The following is a 14,782-nucleotide window of genomic DNA, read 5'->3' on the forward strand; positions in this document are numbered from 1 at the left end:
CCCACTGTGTGGGCGAAAAGTTGCCATAAAGGTTGGCATTATTTTGAATCTGTGTCTATCTATCCTGTCGGGATTTTATATCCGCCTCTATAATCTTGTTCTAGATTATGGAACAAAACTTCTCCAGGCTGAGGGACTGACCACCTTAGAACTACGTCTTTAAGGGTGATGGACTGATTACATCGTCTTCACATCTCTACGTCTTCTGTAAATTCCTCTGTACCCGACTGAAGGAGCCTACTGTGTAGGCGAAACGTTTCGGAATAAAGAGATTAAGAACATAAGAACATAAGAACGAAGGAACACTGCAGAAGGCCTACTGGCCCATGCGAGGCAAGTCCAAGTCTCCTACCGGCTTAAGCCAATGCACCCAACCTAGTCAGGTCAGGTCACATTGACTTAAGGGAGGAACACGGCAACCGACCTGGTAGCACAAGCTATCAGGTCTAACTCACACCCACCCACATCCACTCATGTATTTATCCAACCTATTTTTAAAGCTACACAACGTTCTGGCCTCTATAACGGTACTTGGGAGTTTGTTCCACTCATCCACAACTCTATTACCAAACCAGTACTTTCCTATATCCTTCCTGAACGTCGTACCTATCAACATGTTGGGATTTTGTACGATTTTCATATTTAATTATAAAATCTGTTGTTGTTGACTCAGACAGAAGATAATGCCTGTGTATCTGACTTCGTTAAGGTTTAAACAAGGTTGGGGGAGGATTAAACTAACCTAATTAGGAATATAGTGCTCCTATTTCGATTTTATTTATGAGGCAACTTTGTTTCCTTTTCATTTTCATCTCAAATTTTTGCAATATATATATATATACATGTATACGTATTTTTTTTCCAGCACTCACGGTAACTGGGCGCAATAATGCCGAGGTTTTGGTGGCCCTCAAAACTCTTAATAATAATAACAGCACAATTCCCCTGTTATCATTTTAATTTTTTTTTTCATTCACTGGCTCTTGGTATTATCATTGAGGCTCCAAGTATTAGTTATTTTCCTTCCACGCTGCAACTTTGGAAAAATAAAGACATTATACTACCCGAAATGTGATGAGTTTATATTTACGCTGCTGTGACTTGTGGGTTTAGCTCTTAGTTTAGAATGTAATAATAATAATTTTTAATGGTCATGAATGTATGCATGGTTTTGTTCACATAGACTGCATTATGTGATTGAGCCTTATCAGTAATTCCTTTTTGCTTAATAATAATAATAATAATAATACATTTGTAATATCTTTATTTACTACAAGTACATGTACAAGGTATACAGTTCTAGCTGACATCATTGACATAATACTATTATATAGAAAGCCGTTTGTTATGCAGAGCATTTCGGGCAAATTAGGTCAGTTTTGTCCCAGGATGCGACCCACACCAGTCGACTAACACCCAGGTACCCATCTTACTGATGGGAAACATAGACAACCGGTGAAAGGAAACACAACCAATGTTTCTAACTTCGCTGGGAATAGACCCCAGACCGTCGCCGTGTGAAGCAAGAGCTCTAGCCACCAGGCCACGGGGCACCGTGGTCAGGGTCAAGCTATGGGTTACACTTTACCATTTGTTTGCTAATGTTACACTACAGCTGCTTAGAAACATCATCTTATATGCCTTATATGCTGGAAAATACGGTACATCTCTTATCATGGTCAAAAGCTAACCTAACCTTTCATTAATGCATTGTTTGTGACTATTTATTATTATTATTATTATTATTATTAATTATTATTATTATTATTATTATTTTAGTAGACTTAAAAATTTCACTGTTTATTTTATTCTGGTCTATTATTAATGTGCTTTAAAAAAAGGGATCAGTAGACAGGTAGTACAGAGAAATTAAAATAATTTTTGAATTAAATTTCAGCTGACCATATTTTTTAATAAGCTGAAGCATATTAGTGATGTATTATAGGTTCTATTTGAAGGATAAGCAAGACATACATTGGAAATAAAAGAAATTAATATATGATTCTTTCTTACAGTAACTTCAGATGCCCTAACAATGGAGAGTCAGGTGGTTCCCCTGAAACTGGGGTTTCGATCTCAGCCACCGGCCCTGACACTAGTGTATCAGGGTGCTGCAGGGAAAGAACGACAGCGTGTTATGCCCATTAGATTTCTGAACAAGTTTGGTTCAGTGGATACCGTCTTGAGAGAGCTGAAGGAAAGACACAAGGATCACTTACAAAAAGTTGGGTCTTCTGTGTATGGCATAGTATTTTGTTGCAGTATTAGTTTAATATTAGCAAAAAAATTACATTGCCATGAAAAAGTTCTAGACATGTGTTCTTGAATTGTACCTTCACTTTGAGTCTTGTTCTTTCCAAGTACATAGCATTTTTCTTGAATTAATACATATGGTGTGTACTAAATAAATATTGGTTGAATAATATTTTAAAAATAGGTTTATTGCAACAAGTTAATTTTTCATGTCTCTATAATATTGCTCATTTCTAAAAATCTCTTATTAAAATAAAAATATGAAATATAATATGTAAAGCAACTTGCAAAATTAGCACAATTTAGTTCATTAAATCTTTTCAAAGAACAAAGTGCTTCACACACACATTCCTGACAAGCATATAAACTAACCCACATTTTGGAGAAGAAACTTTATGTGATATTTTGGCACAAAATGGACCATTATGAGGATGGATTAAAAACTTAAATTTCCTCATAATTTTTTGGGAGGGTGGATAGATGTGCATTTTTCCAGTCATAGTACATATTGTAACTTATTCTTCAATAGGCAAAGTGGAAACCACTAGTCAAACCTCTCATACGGTCCTTAGCAAAACCCTGGGTATGCCTTTGCATTGCATTCCGTAGATGCTTATAGACTTGTTTCTGCTGCAGTTACTTGCAGACAAAAGCTTACTTATACAATGCCATGTAAGCTTAAAACTCCTTTATAGGACAATACCTGTTCAGTGGAGCCTCAAAAATTGAACGTATCACATATTGAACGTTTTGAAAATAGGACCATTTTTTCGGACAAACTATGTCCCTATTATCGAACGCGCCCCTATTTTCGGACTGCCGGGTATGGGACCTGTCTGCCGCCCGCTCTGTCCGTGTCCCCGCGCAGGCGCCGTGAGCAGTCTAGCTTTGTTTATGCCTGAGTGAACGCTAACCTGCGCTCTCATTCGCGCATTTTACAATTATTTCGTTGTGTTTAGTGCTTGTGGGACTGTGAAATAAGCTGCCATGGGCCCAAAGAAACTTGCTAGTGGTACCCCTGTGGTAAAGAAAGTGAGAAACACCATAGATGTGAAGAAGGAAATAATACAGAAGTACAGTGGTCCCTCGTTTTTCGTAATTAATTCGTTCCTGGAGCCGTTACTATAAACGAAATTTACGATTTACGAATCAATTTTCCCCGTAAGAAATAATGTAAATACAATTAATCCGTTCCTTACACCCAGAAGTATTAAAACAAAAAAATTTTTAACATGAAATATACATGTAGTACATAAACAATACAATGGGAAATGATGAATGAAACATTAACAGCATAACACTTACCTTTATTGGAGATTCTTCTTAGTGTATGGGAGACTGGAGGAGGAGAGAGAGTGGATTGTTTATAGTTTGGAAGGGGAATCCCCTTCCATCAACACCTCAGGTACCATTTGCTTTTCTGGGGTTGCTTCTCTTCTCTGTTTCTTAATGCCACTAGGACTACCTTGAGAGTCACTGGAGTCCTGTCTCACAAAATAACTGTGGAGAGAGCTCTGTTTCTGGCGTCTCTTTAACACTTCCCTAAAATGGCCCAAGACTTTGTCACTATACATGTAGCCAACCTGGCTTGCAACAACCTTGTTAGTGTGATGTTTTTCCATAAAGCTTTCCATCTTACCCCACATAGTAAAAATCTATCAACTTTTCTGTACTCGACTGAAGAAGCTTACTGTGTAGGCGAAACGTTTCGAAATAAAGATACCTAACTGTTGCATATGTGTCTTACCTAACAACCTGTCGGTATTTTATACCATTTTAATGTTCAACCTGTCAGACACTGCAACACAAGGGTATCTTGGTACAGACCTACAATCAACTTTTACAACCTCTACTAGTGAGAACGGCTGGATTTGAGAGGGACCTGACCTCCCAACATCTGAGTTCTTACCTCTCCTAGTGACCTACGTCTCACCTGTTGGCGCTATAAATAGGCTCCATCCTGTCACTTCATCTCCATATTGTTTCATTCTATGGAACAATGCTCTCCAGAATGAGGGACTGACCACCTCAAAACTTTAAGGGTGATGGACTGATTACATCGTCTTCAAGTATCTTCTGCTTCTATCAACTTTTCTGTACTCGACTGAAGAAGCCTACTGTGTAGGCGAAACGTTTCAAAATAAAGATACCTAACTGTTGCATATGTGTCTTACCTAACAACATTGTTTTTCCTGAACACTGGGATTTTCAGAAGGGTACACTAGTAATGGCTTCACTTTGAAATCCCCACTAGCATTAGCACAGAACATTAGCATCAGCCTGTCTTTCATAGGCTTGTGTCCTGGCATTGCCTCTTCCTCTTGTGTAATGAAGGTCCTCTTTGGCATTTTCTTCCAAAAGAGGCCTGTTTTGTCACAATTGAACACTTGTTCAGGTTTCAGTCCTTCAGCCTCTATGTACTCCTGGAATTCATGCACATATATTTCAGCCGCCTTGTGGTCTGAACTGGCAGCCTCACCATGCCTTACCACACTGTGTATGCCAGTACGGTTCTTAAATCTCTCAAACCAGCCTTTGCTGGCCTTAAATTCACTCACTTCACCACTACTTGCAGGCAATTTCTTTACCAAATCTTCATGCAACTGCCTAGCCTTTTCACAAATAATCGAAGTCATAAGAGTATCTGCTAATTGTTTCTCATTTATCCACACCAATAATAACTTCTCAACCTCTTCCAGTACTGGTGATCTCATTTTTGTCAGCATAGTTACTCCCTTTGCAACAACAGCATCCTTTATTTCCTTTTTCTTGGCCACTATGGAACATAAGGTTGTGTAGGGCTTCTTATACGAAAATCACTCACTACGAAAGCAAAAGACTTGGCAGACGATGCACCATCCCCCCAATGAAAAGCAGGGGTGTCACTAGCACGTTAAGAGACCATACAATAAGTGTCAGGGGCCTGAGACTGTTCAACTGCCTCCCAGCACACATAAGGGGGATTACCAACAGACCCCTGGCAGTCTTCAAGCTGGCACTGGACAAGCACCTAAAGTCAGTTCCTGATCAGCCGGGCTGTGGCTCGTATGTTGGTTTGCGTGCAGCCAGCAGCAACAGCCTGGTTGATCAGGCTCTGATCCACCAGGAGGCCTGGTCACAGACCGGGCCGTGGGGGCATTGACCCCCGGAACTCTCTCCAGGTAAACTCCAGGTACATCTAGAAACCCATCAATTACACAACCCAGGGCAACATGGGTTTAGAACAGGTCGCTCCTGTCTGTCTCAACTATTGGATCACTACGACAAGGTCCTAGATGCACTAGAAGAAAAAAAGAATGCAGATGTAATATATATACAGACTTTGCAAAAGCCTTCGACAAGTGTGACCATGGCGTAATAGCGCACAAAATGCGTGCTAAAGGAATAACAGGAAAAGTTGGTCGATGGATCTATAATTTCCTCACTAACAGAACACAAAGAGTAGTAGTCAACAGAGTAAAGTCCGAGGCAGCTACGGTGAAAAGCTTTGTTCCACAAGGCACAGTACTCGCTCCCATCTTGTTCCTCATCCTCATATCTGACATAGACAAGGATGTCAGCCACAGCACCGTGTCTTCCTTTGCAGATGACACCCGAAGCTGCATGACAGTGTCTTCCATTGCAGACACTGCAAGGCTCCAGGCGTACATCAACCAAATCTTTCAGTGGGCTGCAGAAAACAATATGAAGTTCAACGATGAGAAATTCCAAGTACTCAGATATGGTAAACACGAGGAAATTAAATCTTCATCAGAGTACAAAACAAATTCTGGCCACAAAATAGAGCGAAACACCAACGTCAAAGACCTGGGAGTGATCATGTCGGAGGATCTCACCTTCAAGGACCATAACATTGTATCAATCGCATCTGCTAGAAAAATGACAGGATGGATAATGAGAACCTTCAAAACTAGGGATGCCAAGCCCATGATGACACTCTTCAGGTCACTTGTTCTATCTAGGCTGGAATATTGCTGCACACTAACCACCTTTCAAGGCAGGTGAAATTGCTGACCTAGAAAATGTACAGAGAACCTTCACGGCGCGCATAACTGAGATAAAACACCTCAATTACTGGGAGCGTTTGAGGTTCCTAAACCTGTATTCCCTGGAATGCAGGCGGGAGAGATACATGATTATATACACCTGGAGAATCCTAGAGGGACTAGTACCGAACTTGCACACGAAAATCACTCACTACGAAAGCAAAAGACTTGGCAGACGATGCAACATCCCCCAATGAAAAGCAGGGGTGTCACTAGCACGTTAAGAGACCATACAATAAGTGTCAGGGGCCCGAGACTGTTCAACTGCCTCCCAGCATACATAAGGGGGATTACCAACAGACCCCTGGCAGTCTTCAAGCTGGCACTGGACAAGCACCTAAAGTCGGTACCTGACCAGCCGGGCTGTGGCTCGTACGTTGGATTGTGTGCAGCCAGCAGTAACAGCCTGGTTGATCAGGCTCTGATCCACCAGGAGGCCTGGTCACAGACCGGGCCGCAGGGGCGTTGACCCCCGGAACTCTCTCCAGGTAAACTCCAGGTAATACATAATTAAAAACTACAGTATTTGTTGTATGTAAAACTGTAATTAATCTCTTTAAAATGTATTTTTTGTGTGAATATTTTTGGGTTTCTGGAACGGATTAATTGTATTTACATTATTTCTTATGGGAAATATTGCTTCGAATTTCAGACTTTTCGAATTTAGAACTAGCTCCTGGAATGGATTAAGTTTGATTTTTGAGGTTCCACTGTATTTACTGTTTTTGAACCTGTAAAAATAAATAATTAATAAATTTAACAATTAATGCTTCCCTTTACACATAACCTTATTTAGTAAACCTGCAAGATTTTGCAGGTTCCAGATGTCAGATTGGAGAAAATGGTGCGCATGTTGCAGGAAGTACAGAAGGGACGAACTATAGAAGAAGCTGCAACAAATATAAACAAAGACTACTGTGTAGACCCCAACCAAGACCTTAATAAGTTGGACGATGAGCAACTTGCAAAGAAGAAAAAGGTCTGATATTTTTTGTGTGATTTTTATTTAGATTTAGTCATGTACAGCATGAGAAAATGGAGAGACATTGGTTGACCAGGATGTCAATAAACTAGGGGTGGATGGAAAGTGTACCTTCCAAGGAAGGATTGGAAGGTATTTATGAAAGAGGTACTGAGAGGTTGGAGTTTCAGCATCTTGCAAACATATCTACACATTAAATCAGAGTGAGTAGTGTGTGGAATTTGACATGCTGTTGAATGCGAGCATGATAATATGTTAAAAGGGACTAAGATAAACCTGGTAGCTGGTTGTAAGTTTTGGAAGTTGGTATGTATAGTGCTTTCACTCTGAAACTAGAGATTTGGATGTTGTTTAGTGGTGCTAACACTGATTAGTGATGAATGTCACCGTCTGTGCCCTTCTGGAGAGGCAACATGAAGAGCGAGTAATGGTGAATGTGTTTTCATTGGTGGTAAATGGCCAATAACAAAAAAATGAGCAGTTAATTTTTGCATAATTTGGTATTGTATTGTATATTCCTTAAATTTCTTCAATTCCTTTTCTTTATTATACTAGATAATAAGATATATACAGAAGAATCTCTCGAAAATCTTATGCTAAATTAAGCTTTGCATAAGTTTTTATTTTAATGTTCAGTAACTATAAAATGTAAAACTCGTTCTGTAAATGCTCTGAATAATGACAGATAAATTCTTAGTACTGCGTTCGTTTGACTAATTTAATCTCTTTACGTGATATAAGTTACATTAAACAATTAAGAAAGTGGCATTTTGCATCAGTAATACTGATGATATGTAATTCTTAACATCACTGATGACATGATGTATTTACTACAGTAATAAATGTTGCAGGTGATGAGTAGCAGCTTTGAGAAGAATCAGCTTAAACCTGGAGACCCTGGATATGAGTATGACAAGCAAGTAGAGTTTGACACCAGTGAGAAGGTAGAAGCTGGTTGGGACTCACCAGATGATGACTTTTGGTCTTAACATGGAGTCAGAGCCAGTCACTTCAGCCCATTCTTGCACCTTCTGTGTTAACTGTACAGATTTTTCTTTTGAATTTGCTTTATTGTTTATGAAACTTATCCTAAAAAAATAAAGAAAGTAGCTTTTTGTAAGATTACAGGAAATGTGACTTTGGGAACCTCTTAAGAAAATTAATGTACAGTAGCGATATAAGTTGGTTATTTATTTTCTTTTACATTTTTTACAGTGTAATAACAAATTTAATAGCAAATTTATTTTAGTTTCATGTGAGAGTCAGAGTATCTGTTTCATCACATATAGTTGAGAAGGCATTAATATTAATAACGGAACAGTTACACAAATACTTATGTTTATTAAATTATTAATTGATGTACTGTATATGTCTATATTTTTAAAGAATTTAATTTTTTAAGGCATTTGTTGTGTTTATAAACATTTTGTAAACAGTTTGTTTCCTTTTCATACATAGCTGCCTTAAATATGCAATGTAATGCATAACTGTTTAAAATATGTACAATAATTCAACTACTTCAGTATACAAATAAAAAAAAATTCTTAAAATACAAAGCATTACAGTTTTGAGAATTACATATTTTCTTTCTTTCTTTCAACGCATCAGCCGTATCCCACCGAGGCGGGGTGGCCCAAAAGGAAAAACAAAAGTTTCTCCTTTTAAAGTTAGTAACATATACAGGAGAAGGGGTTACTAGCCCCTTGCTCCCAGCATTTCAGTCGCCTCTTACGACACGCATGGCTTACGGAGGAAGAATTCTGTTCCACTTCTCCATGGAGAAGAATTACATTAACACCCCTCTGAAGGAGGGGTGTTAATGTTGCAGTTTAAAAACTGTAGTGTAAAGCACCCTTCTGGCAAGACAGTGATGGAGTGAATGATGGTGAAAGTTTTTCTTTTTTGGGCCACCCTGCCTTGGTGGGAATCGGCCAGTGTGATAATAAATAATAAAAATATTTATATAATACAATGATTTTTTTGGAAAGCCCTCTGCTTTGCAAAGCATTTACGACAGACTAAAACAAGCGCTTACATCTACATAATACTATTACAGATGTGGAGTTAATGACTAATAAGTGAAATTATTTGTTTTAAAAGAAGCAGTGAACCTTCAGTTTAACGGACATTGATTTAATGAATTTCTGAGATATGGGATAAAATTCCATATTTCAAAATTGTCTGTCATTGTTAAGATCAGAGCAAAACAGTTTTATCTCTAATCACCATAATCACCATTACCACCCATCTGCTATCCCCTATTACTCCATTAAATCAAGGGTTTACTGTAATTTAGCATACATATGATATACATGTACTTGCAAACAGTTTCGAAAGATATTGCACTCCCCCTCAAGGGAGGTGCCCTAATGCTGTTGAGGGGGCTCTGCATCCAAGAAAATGGACTTGTTCTCCCTTTCCCTTGACTGAACCCAATTGTGCTTAACCCTGATGGGTTTAACACTTCCCCATAATAATAATCTATCCTCACAGCCCAGCCTGAGTCAGACTGTTTTATTTTTTGTTGACTTCCTGTCCAACTAGTTTGTTTCTGTTTGTGGTCTACTGGCCCACACATCCATGACAGCCTGGTTGATCTGGCACTTGGCACAGATAGTGATCCAATACACAAATAACCCGCACATAAAAGAGAGAAGCTAACGACGACGTTTCTGTCCGACTTGGACCATTGACAAAGTCACACTAACAGAGGAGGAGCAGGATGGCTATATATAGGCAGGAAGAGGTGGTGGTAGTAGTAGTAGTAGTAGTAGTAGTAGTAGTAGTAGTAGTACAAGAATTGTATATAATACCGACAGGATGAAACTAAGACACACCCACAACACCCGGGCATCCCCATCGTAGACGCTTCGCCATCCAGCCAGCCACTGGATGGCGAAACGTCCACAACAAAGACAACCAGACGCCGCACATGTGTCTTAATTTCAACAGTAGTTGTAGTAGAAGAAGAAGAGGTAGTAGTAGTGGTAGCGGAAGAAGTGGGAAATAAGGAAGACGAGCCAGTCAAATACAAAGGAAGGGAAGCACTGCACTCCTCCTCTGTTAGTGTGACTTTGTCAATGGTCCAAGTCGGACCGAAATGTCGTCGTTAGCTTCTCTCTTTTATGTGCGGGTTATTTGTGTATTGTTCCAGTCACGGTATTGTGCCTTTTTGTTATTTATAGTGATCCAATTTTTTCTTGAAAACTTTTTCACTTGTTCCAGTAATATTGTACAGTGTACAGTATATCTAATATCCACTGGTACCAAAGATAATAGTTTTAGATCATGAATGTTAGCAAAGTGCTGTCTTATTGTGCCCATTGTACCCCTGATGTCACTGGATCCATTTTATGCTTACTCCCATTATATTGTTTTGGGACTATTTTTTTTTTTAATGCAACATTCGTATCCCACTGAGGCAAGGTGACCCGAAAAGAAAGACAAAAGCTTTTCTTCATAAAGTTAAGTAATTTTTACATGAGAAGGGGTTACTAGCCCCTTGCTTCTGGCATTTCAGTTGCCTCTTACGACACACCTGGCTTACAGAGGAAGAATTCTTTTCCACTTCCCCATGGAGAAAAGAGGAGATGATGAATGGGAACTATTAAGAAAATAGAAGAAAACCCAGATGGGTGTACTCACCTAGTTGAGGTTGCAGGGGTCGAGTCCAAGCTCCTGGCCCTGCCTCTTTACTGGTGCGTGTGTGTATATATATGTGTGTACATGCATATGTAGTGTGACCTAAGTGTAAGTAGAAGTAGCAAAATATACTTTTTATCCCATGTGTTTATGAGACAGAAGAAGACACCAGCAATCCTACCATCACGTAAAACAATTACAGGCTTCTGTTCACACTAACATGGCAGAATGGTAGTACCTCCCTGGGCGGTTACTATCTACCTACCTACTACCTAGGTGATTTGGGACTAGACCCCCTTAAATATCTTCCATATATATATTATCAGGTAATACGTACTCCTCTTTGCTCCAGAGACTACATTCTCAATACTTTGAGGCATTCCCAGTAGGTTAAAATGTTATATTGGTTCTATGCAGACAGTAAACAGTCTCAGTAACTTTTCCAACTCTGATGTGTTTCCTGCCTTGAATGGCACTGTTAATGTTGAGTAATATTATAAATGAGAGAGCACAATATATCTGAACAATGTCACCACTGGTATTTATCTTATTTTGAAGGGTGTCATTATGCAACCTGTCATTTTTCTGGCCTTCAAGGCGTTTTCCATTATTGTACCCAAGTCTTTTTCATGTATATTTTGTTCTGTGAGATAGACCACCTGTGTTTTTTATCTGATGCTCATTTTGAGACCTTCATTCTTTCCATATCTGAGCAGTTGGAACTTGTCACCACTTGAACATCGTGTTATTTTCTGTTGTCCAGTGGAAGACTGTTGGTATCTGCTTGCAAATTGTGTATTTCTTCTACTAAGGCAACTTTCATGATATGAATAACTATGAAGCTATTACTAGTGTTTCTATTTATGTTTGCCTTGAGGATGAGGAGTAAATGTGTGATAACCATGAATTGTGGTACTAAACTTCTTACTTTGCTAAGGCTAGATTTTGCTTTGCTTACTATTACAGTACTATTTGTTCTATATATATATATATATTTTTTTTTTTTTTCAATATCTCACTTGTCTCCCACCGAGGCAGACGAAAGTGAATCTCCATTTTCTTACTTTTTCTATTATACCTACTGACTGTTTTTTATGGACTATTACCCCATGATAATTGCGCTTTTTAAATACCTTAGTGAAGCTCATGAAGACAACATTTATGTTTTAGTTTTCTTTCTAAATGTCTGTAAATTGGCATAATGGTTTAATTGTTGTGACAAACATGATCTTCTGCTCTCCACTCTTGTTGACTTGGGTTGTACTGTAGGTAATGCTTTTTCCATAAAAAAAATTATTTGACATTTCAATACCCTTTCAAAAACTTATGTGATCTTAGTACTGTTGGCCTGTAAACTTGCCAGAGCTCTACTTTTATAATATTTTACTCAGAAACTCTAGTTTGTAGAGTCACTCTCATCTTATGACTACAGGCATAGATCCTGATGTTAACTTTACTAAATGAATTACACAAATCAAACAGCAACTGTAATTACTATACAGCAGATCAAGCAAAGACATTACTCAGAGCAAACAATAACATAACCAACTTTAACTAAAATGTCAGATCCTTGAGCAAACATTATGACGACCTCACAGCATTACTCAATTCCCTTCATTCCAATATATCAATCATCACACTCAGAAACCTGCCTTAAGCCTGATATTACAGATGTCTATGCCATTCCTGGCTACATGGCCATACACAACTGTAGAACAGACCAGCAAGGGGGAGGAACAGCTGTGTAATACTCAAATCAACTCGAATGTATCAAAAAATCTTGCACAAGGGATGAACATGGTGAATATATCATAGCCAAATTAAATCAAAAGACCTGCAAAAACCCCTCACAGTTATAAACATCTACAGAGTACCACAGTCAAACATTTACCACTTCAGTGAAAAACTAGGAAACATGGTTACTGATGCACACATAAATAAAGACCACCTGCTACTAACAGGAGATTTCAACATAAACTTACTACACGACCAGGACCCATAAGTAACCGAACTCACAAACACTATGAGCACCTGCCTGTTGCTACCAACAATATCTAAACTTACAAGAATCACTGAGACAAGTATCTCCGTAATAGACCACATCTGGACTAACACCATATCCCCTTTAAAATCAGGCATAATCACAGACAACACTAAAGACCACTACCCAACCTTTCTCATAACTAATCTAGATAAATTGCCCCAAGACATTACTAAAGTTACCTTCAGACTACACAACGAGACAGCTGTTAACAACTTTATAGCAGCTATGAATAACATCGACTGGCAAAATGAGCTTGAAATATACTATACAGATATGAATGAATGTATAAATAATTTTCTAAAAAAAGCCCATTACCTTTACAACAAACATTGCCCCCAAAAAACTAAACAGATCACAGCAAAGAGACTAAATAGTCCCTGGCTAACACCCAGCATCCTCAAATCCATTAACACAAAGCACAAATATGAAAAACAGTATAGAATGGGTCAAATAACTAGAGACCTGTCTAAACATTACTCGTCAGCTCTTACCAGCCTGATAAGAAGATCTAAAAAATTGTATTATGAAAATAGATTACATAACATCAAAGGTGATATGAAAAAGACCTGGAAAACTCTATCTGAAATTCTTGGAACTAAAAAGTTATCCAAAAACAAAACAATCAAATTAACAAAATCAGATGAGCCCCTACTCACACCAACTGAAACAGCAAACAGACTCAATGTTTTCTTCTCCACCATAGGAAAAAATCTAGCGAACAAAATACCAAGCTCAAACACCAGTCCATCAGACTACCTCACATGTACCTACCCAAATATGCTATTCCTAGCTCCAACTAACCCACCAAGTCTCGCTCATCATCAACACCCTGAAAAACAAGGCAGGAGACATAAACAACTTGCCTGCTTTTATGTACAAAAAAAGCTTCTCAAGTATTGTCACCAATTATTGCAACACTCTTTAACAAATTCATTGAATCATCTACCTTCCCAACAATCCTCAAAATAGCGAGGGTCACTCCAATCCATAAAGGAGGTGACCAAGTTGACTTGAATAACTAGAGACCAATATCTAACTTACCATTACTCTCTAAAATCTTTGAAAATTAATTCATAGACGGATCTATTCCCACCTCATCTCACACAACATATTAAACCTTTGTCAGTTTGGATTCAGGAATAATAAAAGCACAAATGATACTATCATACACATGCTAGAACTAATATATACCGCACTCGAAAAGAAAGAAGTCCCGCTGGGTATTTTCATTGATTTACGTAAAGCTTTTGATACAGTCAACCATGAACTGCTGTACTCTAAACTAACACACTATGGTATCAGAGGCCACTCCCTCAACTACCTAAAGTCATACCTTAGTAGCAGAATTCAATATGTGTACGCAAATGGTGCAAAAACTTCCACCCAACCAATCACAGTAGGAGTCCCACAGGGAAGTGTCCTTCGACCACTCCTCTTTCTCATCTACATCAATGATCTATCGAATGCATCACAGCTACTCAAACCCACATTATTTGCAGATGACACTACATATGTCTCCCACCCAAACCCAGTCATACTCGCCAACACTGTCCATGCCGAATTGCAGAAAATATCTGCATGGATGATGACTAATAAACTTGCCCTGATTACTGATAAAACCTACTTCATTCAGTTTAGAAACAAAGCTGCAAATGTTCCACTTAACATACTGCTAAACGGATCACCAATCACAAGACTTGCAGAGGGAAAATTCCTAGGTATCCATCTTGACAGTAGCCTTAAGTTCCAGACACATATGCAACAAATGACCAAGAAATTCTTTAAGACTGTAGGCATACTATCCAAGATATGGTA

General features: G+C 38.6%; 1 protein-coding gene across 5 annotated transcripts; it reads left to right on the plus strand.

The window, feature by feature from the left end:
• Window positions 1-652: 652 nt before the first annotated feature.
• LOC128705851 (centrosomal protein of 19 kDa-like) lies at window positions 653-8,716 on the plus strand. Of its 5 annotated transcripts, none has more exons than XM_070089677.1 (4): window positions 653-720; window positions 2,016-2,224; window positions 7,117-7,278; window positions 8,133-8,716. In XM_070089677.1, exons 1-4 carry the CDS (start codon window positions 684-686, stop codon window positions 8,268-8,270), a joined length of 546 nt encoding a protein of 181 aa, XP_069945778.1. In that variant the 5' UTR covers window positions 653-683; the 3' UTR covers window positions 8,271-8,716. The 5 variants fall into 5 exon arrangements, with proteins under 5 accessions (XP_069945778.1, XP_069945777.1, XP_053656941.2 ...); XM_070089676.1 differs by lacking the exon at window positions 653-720 and adding an exon at window positions 886-947; XM_053800966.2 differs by lacking the exon at window positions 653-720 and adding an exon at window positions 894-1,128.
• Window positions 8,717-14,782: the final 6,066 nt, after the last annotated feature.

Source organism: Cherax quadricarinatus, chromosome 29 (genome assembly GCF_038502225.1).
Source record: "Cherax quadricarinatus isolate ZL_2023a chromosome 29, ASM3850222v1, whole genome shotgun sequence".
Classification (NCBI taxonomy): Eukaryota; Metazoa; Arthropoda; class Malacostraca; order Decapoda; family Parastacidae; genus Cherax; species Cherax quadricarinatus.